This window comes from Phytophthora infestans, genomic scaffold, assembly GCF_000142945.1.
Source record: "Phytophthora infestans T30-4 supercont1.51 genomic scaffold, whole genome shotgun sequence".
In the NCBI taxonomy this organism is placed as follows: Eukaryota; Oomycota; class Peronosporomycetes; order Peronosporales; family Peronosporaceae; genus Phytophthora; species Phytophthora infestans.
In genome coordinates, this window is record NW_003303708.1 from 705359 (window position 1) to 713299 (window position 7941).

The following is a 7941-nucleotide window of genomic DNA, read 5'->3' on the forward strand; positions in this document are numbered from 1 at the left end:
TTCTTTCCGTCACGTTTTAGCGAATGGCTTCGTTTTTTGCCGAGCTGGCGTATTTGGCAGCCTCTGCCAACAAGCGGAGGAGGGCGCTCCTCGCCGTTCTTCCACAAGTCATGCCAAATTAAGCAGTCAATCCCACCAAATCATAGCTTGCAGTTTAGGGCAGCATTTGGCAACTGCGACGGTAACGGCCCCCTTGGAAGCTCCTGCCGGTCGTGGAACAGCGTTCGTAACGAGCACTGGGGGGAAGCTCTTCTTATTCGTTTGTATTATGCCGACGGTGTACAGCAGTTGTAACGAAAGTTGAGCCGACGTGTAAAACCGATCGGTGATGACTGCGTGATCGATGCCTTCCTCTATAGGGGGAAGGACTTTGGTCATGTTCCTCAAGACTGCGCTCGGTCCAAAATTTGGGTCAGCAGAGAGCTGCTTTGGAGCCCCACCACCAAGCTCATCCGTGTGCTGATCAGCTCCGCATAATTCTCCAAGTCTTTCATGGCGTATATACAGCATAAATACATATTAGAAAATAAGATTATACAACATTTGGAACTTAGAAAAAAAAACGCTGTCCTTCACAGGATAGCGCTGATACTTACCGAAGACAATACGCGGTTTCTGCGCAGCACATCATGAAGACATTCGTACCCATTTGTAAGGCTTATCTTTCATAAACTGGCGGGCCACATTGTTGCGGCTACGTGACGAGATCATGACTTCATCGAACGACATGACAGGCGGGGTGTGGTACCTGCTGTTGCAGCGTGTCCACCACAAATCGCACCTTCCAGGCTCGATCCGTCTCCGCCCTCGAGTCGGCGTTGTCCGTAAAGTACAGGCTCTGCATTATCCTACCGAAACGCGCCTTTGACGTGTACTGCCCGAACGTCCATTTTGGGATAGCACCAACATCAGGCTTGGCCCACTGATCAGCGAATCGTCGCTTGTGAGGGCAAAGCATTCTCGCCACAAATAATCCAATGCAATGCAATACTTCCTTCGCCTTGATTTGTCTTTTTGTTTCACCGAGCAGTACTTCATCCCTGGACGTATCCTCACCTTCACCGAAGCGTTTTTAATGCATTGTATCCACGCGCTCGTTCAAATGCTGGCTGTAGTATCGATTGCTCTCTGTAGCAACTCGCTCCATTCAAAGCTCCATCACTTTCATCTGAAGGAGTTTGGTCAGGCTTCTCTTCAGGTTCTTCATAATCACCCTCTGGTGTTAGCGATGCAGTCGCATCAATGACACCTGACAGCGTCTTCAAATTCGTCTCCGTTTCGATATACCACTCGTCTGAGTCAGCACCGTCCCATCCATCAAGCTCGGAATTCAGTGCCTCGTCGTCAGAAGTAGCATCCGCGCGCGAAGCCTCATCTGGTCCGTGCTCGGCGGATTCGACAGTGTTGCTTCTATAACATTTCACATAGTAATGCGTTAATATACAACATAATCGTTTTCAAATATGTCCTACATAGAACATGATATAGCAACTTACCCATCTGGAGAGTCAGGAGCCTGTACTTGCGCTGTAGAAGCATTCGTTACAACAGGTTGTTGTGATTGCTCAGGTAGGCCCACCGACCACTCATCAGAGGTGTTTAAGTCATCTACTTCCGCGGTGGTATCCACCACGTGAGAACCGGAGTCCTCGCCGACCCGGCGCCGGGGACGAGAGGCTGCAAATTGAAATGCACAAAAAAATCAACATTATGTTAGTCAACACAAGTAGTATATGCTCCATGATCGCGTGACTAACCTTGTCGTGTCGCTCTTTTTGCGTTTTTCTGCACCCGTGGCAGTCGTCGTCTCCGACAAGCCAGCAGTCTCCACTGATCTTTTTCTTTCAGATCAGCAAGGGGCGCGTTTACGTGTGTCGGCTTCGTCGTTCCTGCGCTCTCGCTTTTTCGCTTTCGAAGCGTATCGAAGTGCGGCTGCTGATTCAGCTCGCACCAGCGCCCTGGACTCCTAAGCTTTTTTTTCGAGTTAGGGCAGAGTGCTGTCGCTATGATATCTTCTGTTTGACCGGGCTAGGATAATATAGCATGAATATAACATCAGTTCAGTCCTCACACGTTGTATATACTTCATGAACACTACATACCTCTTTCGCGTTGATGTCTTGGTCTTGCAGGACGGACCGCCCTTCTTCTTCGCACCCATCTTCTTCTTCGCCGCGGCTTTTTCAGCCAGGCGGTCCGCCATGCGCTGCTTTGCGGCCTCGATGTATGAGGCGGTCTTTCACGTGGGAGGGCGCTGTATTCCTGACGCGGGTACGCGCTCCGGCCCCTCAGCGTTCGTGTCCCTCGTCTCGTCTCCGAAGTCGGCATCATTTTGCCTCCCACCACTCAAAAACGCTCGGTGCTCTGCCAGCAGGCGGTGCCTGTCGGCAGTACTCTTTCCCTCAAGGCGCGTTCGGAACGCTTCAGCCTTGCGGCGCGTCTCCCTTCGCGGCGCCATAATCGTTTTATTTATTTTTTCGAATGAGGGGGAGACTCCACAGACACAAAACTATTCGTACTTAGCAACAAGCTGGCTTTCCTGCCTAGGCCGTCTTTGTCATTTTTGCTCGATTTTTGTAAATATTTCTGCTACACCTGTGCATCCCATGTGGAGATAGACGAGTCGCTCTATTTATGTACATATTGTCGTTTACAACATATGAGTACGGGGGGGGGTAACTGTAATAGAAGTCGCTCGGGCTCCTTCTTTTGCAGATTAGGTGTGAAACAAAGACTTCATATAAAACATAAATGCTAATTATGCTGCATTTATGTTTTATATGAAGGCTTTGTTAGACCATTACTTATCAGAAAGTATTACATGTAAGGCTCAGCCAATTGGAATACCTATATTTATTCTTTCTATACCGGTAATTTTATGATACACAAAAACCTAAGCAGAATCATTGAAAGCACTTCTTTTAGTGATAATCCACTTACGTACGATGTAGGCCCAATAAAGTTTCTTTTTAAAATAACAGAAAATTTGCATGCGAGTGGCTCATTGAATTTGACACCAAATATTTTTTCTCGCTCAGGTACAGTAAAAGTTTCCTACATTGCTTACAGCTTCTACCTTGTGAAATTGTTCCCTGTTGCCAACATGTGTCGGCAAAGGATTTTTTTTAAAGTTTTTTTGCGTTTCCTTCACATCTATTAATAGGAACAACACTTTGGACCTTCTCCCACTGCAGCTTCATTTCAATATTTTAAATGTCAAATTACTTGGTGGCTGCTTCAAGGATCCGAAAGACACGAACGTCTTGCCATTTTGAACAGCTGCATGACCTCAGAGGTATCATCTAACTCAAAGGACAATTTGCAGCTGGAGTTCTTAGTGTCGAGCACGTTCATGCACAATTATATGGCGATACTGAAACCGCTTTAAAGACCTGATACGCGTAAAAATGCAGCATCTATTCAATTGCAATTATCAAGAATCACATTCGATAGCTCTACTCTGTGGAATAGATTATGGCGTAGATGACGCCACCGCCAGTAGCTTGATGTACCGGTCGAGCATTTCATCAGCGGCTGGCACACCAACAAACACTCTCTTTAGTTCTTCTGGTGTCTTCTTCGCATCTTGCCACTTGAGGATTAGCGCACTCTGTAGATCAGTAGCGAGTTTCTCCGTGCTGGGATCATTCTTCGCGGCTGAAAACATTCGGAGTAGAGCTATGTCATGAGAGTTATCCCTGAGCCCGTCGATGACTGTCGTCTTCTCATTAGGATATCGGTCGTTGAAGGTTTTCAGGTACTGCACCCACGTGTTGAATTTTGGGTCGGCAAGGAGCTTCTCACCGCTTTCGTCGAGATGCAGGGAGCGGAAGGCTGTCTTAGGCTCCATCTTAATATCCAACCAGTAGTTGTGATACGCATTCTCCACTTTTTCAGCCATCAATCTTGTGAGTGGATTTTTCCTTCCTGTCTCGATAATCCTTTCGACGCCGAACGGTTGGTAACTAATACGGAGCATGTCAAACCACGATTCTTGATTGTTTGGGTGCTCTTTGTTGAATTTCTGCAGATATGCCAGCCACTTGTGGAACAGCGTGTTGCTGAGAATATCATCTCCGACATTGTCAAGTGCTAGCACCTTGAATATACCCTCCGGGGATTTTCCGCTGGCAAAAAGAGTCGAAGCCTTCTCCATCTGCAGCTTGGTTGCAGTGCTTTCCAAATTGGGGAACTTTTTGGCTTCTCCAAGGACTCGAAAGAGACGCATGTCCCCAAAGGTGTCACCTAACTCCAAGAACATTTTGTCCACCTTGCTGGGGTTCTTGTCGACGAACACATTCATGTAGGAGACCCACACATTGAGTTGCGGCTCGTTGAAGAAGGCGGTATCCCCATATGAAGACCGTAGCCTGTTGTAGACGTCGAGGGGAGACTCTTTAAGGTTCATCCACCTATCGAACTGCTGTGCCTGCAACTTGGCTGCAAGAGTTTTCGTCTCACCTTTCGAGCTCGCGCCGATAAGCGTGTCGAGTAATTGTGCATCTCCATACTTCCGCGTTAACGTTTCTATCGCTGTGGCCTTCTTTTCAGGGTATCTCGCATTGTAAGCGCTCAAGTACCTTTCCCACTCTTTCCACCGTGGACTCCCCAAGAAAGCTTGAGTCGTAGTGCCATATTTGAACGCATCCATAACTTTGTCGGGCGTTTCTCGACTGTTGAGCCAGAAGTCAAACAGTGCACTCTCTACCTTGTTGGCGACAGTTTTGGCCTCTGTCGTTGCTTTCCCGTTCGCAATCAGTTTAAGGAGTACGTCTGTGCCGGCTTCGTCACCTCGAGAAAAACGTTGCTTGAGCGTAGGAATAATCGACAATGGGGCTTCCTTGGGATGTCTTGCGTTTACATCGTCCACGTACTTGAGCCAAGCGGAAAATTCAGGTTTTGGGAAGATGGATATCCCTGCCCAGTTAAGGTTGAGGGCCTCAAAAACCACCGAGGGGTCTTTTCGAGTGGCAATCCAGAAGCGTATCTGGTCCTTTTCCAATTTAAGGGCGAGTTCACTCAGTTGTGGATACAGTTTAGCAGCTTGAATTGTGTCGTAGACAACTTTGTCGCCGTGCAATGATGTCAGGGTGGAGATCACTGAAGATTCTTTATGAGATGACTTGGCACTCAAGTCGTCGGCGTACTGAACCCACTTAGCAAAGTTGGGTTCATGCAACAAAGAGAAGATATTTGGTTCGTCAAGGTTCATGTTCTTGAACACTAGCCCCGCAGGTAGTCGCTCGTCTAGCCATTGCTGAAGCTTCGCTGGAGTCACCGCTGAAGACTTGACCAACGCCTTGATATTTTCTACGATGCTGGGTGCTCTCTCCTCGCCGACTAGATCAACAGTACTATTTTTTCGTAAAAGCCTCGTGCTTGAACTCGCGTTTACGGTATCGACTTCAGTCCTGTTGGGAGCGTGTCCTCGTGGATCTTTCGCGACTGATGCGTCGACAGATACACTGGTAATGACGAAAGCTACGGCTGTCAGAAAGAAGAGATGCATCGGGATGCAAATTCAAGAATGAAAGTGTTTTCGTGCAACCTGAGGGTTTACAATACGGTACGGTACTGTGCAATGAAATGTACAGTACATTGGTATTAATAAAATGCTTTACGCTTACGTACGCCGGTAAACATAAATGCAAAGAAAGGTTAGTCTGGTCCGAAAATGGTTATGTTTACGACTTTGTTCATAAACGACTCACGTCGTCTTGCAATCATGAACACTACTTGATGCATGGCAATGGATACGGATACTTATGTGCAACAAAGGCGTGCAATCGCCCAGAACAGCTCTGGATTTTAAATCGGATTGCAAAACGACTGGCCGCCAGAAGTAGAACTTGCAAATTAATGCGACAGTCATTGATACAAAGATGTTGCGACAGAATCAATTCATCCTATAATAGTACAGAAGTCCCTCAAAGTAAGCGTCACCTACTTACGTAATACCCCGCCATATCTGCTACGGTACAAATAGGTTCAACTGGCCAATCACAAAAATGCACTGATTTTGGATGAACTGCAGCGGCGGGAAAGATCTCCCATCATTTGTCCGGCCTCTTCGCTAACTAAACCATTGAAAGACTGAGAATGGAGATTAAATGTACGAGGTAACTCATGCTCCCGCTACGTACGCCTCCCTCCATGCACACTATCACTCTTCCAAGCGACCATGACCGCCAGCCCCATGCCGCGCCGGATCCGCCTTAATATGGAGCAGAAGATCGCCATGTGCAAGTATGCGAAGGATATGCGCGCCAAAGGCAAACTGTCCAACACACAGCTCGCAGCGTGGGCAACACGTGCGTTCAAGCTGGAAAATTCTCTTTCACGCGATGCCGCTCGCAATGTTATCGCTGGGGAGTTTAAGTGGGCCGCTATGGGGCCCTGTCAGCTACAGCGCAAGCAGCTCGTCAGCCCCCAAATCCAGGAGACGGACGCTCGCATTATGAAGGTCTTTAAGGCCATGGACGGCAAGGTGGAGGCTATCACAGGCAAGGTAATAAAGGCCATTGCTCTTCGCGTGAACGCGTATGGCGAGAACACCACGTTGAAGCTCTCTAAGGGCTGGCTGTATAGATTGCAAGAACGTCACGGAATCTCCAAGAAGCGGAAGCACGGCGAAGCTGCGTCAGTTGACCAAGAGGCAGCTGAAGCCGGACGTGTGAAACTACGAAAGCTGACGGACTCGTACGCCCGGTCCGAGATCTGCAACGTGGATGAGACCTCGTTCTTCTTTCGGAGCGAGGCTAAGTACACTCTCACGCAGAGGAAGGTGATCTCTGGACGCAAAGACCCCAAACATCGGCTGACACTGGCTCTAGATATCTACACCGCTCTTTGTTGAAGTAAGGTGGCCTACGACGAGATGTCGCCCACAACCATTCGGAACTGCTAGCGGCACGCAGGCATTCTGTCGAGATCGCCTCGCTTCTTAACTAAATATCAGTACTTTTTAAACATCTGTTTTATCACCCTCTAAGATCGTGTCTCGGTCCCCCCTACGCTTACTTTGAGGGACTTCTGTACATGCAAACGCAGCGTGCAGCTTCATGAACACCTACGGACGGCGTCGGAGCCATCCTAGCAGTGCTAGCAGTGTTAGCAAAGGCCACGGGCTATGGCCGCAGGCCAATGGCCGGGCCTGTCTATTGGCCTAAACCCATGTCGAAAGGATTAAGGCACTCGTTATTTTGCCCGACTGAGGTAACATATCATCGACGTTTATACGTGTACAGATTGTGTAGTACGGTTAAATTGGAGCAAAGGTAGGACACTAGCGCCGTCTGCAGCGTGGGCCCGCCCCTCTCTTTGCTTGCTTGCTGCGCTGCGCTCGGGGGGCGCCGCTGCGCGGCCTGCCCCACCCAGCCTCCAGGTCCTCGACTTAGCAAGGCGCTGTGTCTGGGATTAGATATTAAGTCCAAGCTATTAATAGTGTTGCCAAGACCGTCGGCTAAGTCCATTTTATGCATGTTGGGAGTACAATTGTATAGTCGGTTAGCCAGTCGGGCAAAATACTAGGATGAAATAACTCGTTTCAACCCTACGATTTAAATGTCAAGCGCACTAAGGGCGATACGTTAATTCATATCTTATATTAATAAATCACAGCGCCTTCAGCTCAACGCCTGCCGCACTTACAACGCCAGTGTGTTCGCGGCATGATACTCAAGCTGCTAGAGCTGGTCGTCGCCCCAATGGACAAAGAGAACGACTACGTCGGTACCTCGCCGGATGGTACCGTCTTCACGACTCGCTCGCTGTGTTGATGGTCCGCGAGACTGCTCATACAGAAGTGGAGGGAGCCACCCAGCCAATCTGGCGGCGAGGTCATCTCGGTCTCCTGTCCCGAGAACGACAGCATCAAGATCGTCGAAGTCGAGCGTCAGACGTGGCGTTTTGGGCGCCAAGACTGAGGCTGGGCAGTCGGCT

At 48.8% G+C, this 7941-nt stretch overlaps 1 protein-coding gene across 1 annotated transcript; it reads right to left on the reverse strand.

Moving 5' to 3' along the window:
- Positions 1-3472: 3472 nt before the first annotated feature.
- PITG_16705 (secreted RxLR effector peptide protein, putative) lies at positions 3473-5509 on the reverse strand (the record flags this gene model as incomplete). The annotated part of the gene is made up of 1 exon (XM_002896885.1): positions 3473-5509. The coding sequence occupies one exon, from the start codon at positions 5507-5509 to the stop codon at positions 3473-3475; it is 2037 nt and encodes a 678-aa protein (XP_002896931.1).
- Positions 5510-7941: the final 2432 nt, after the last annotated feature.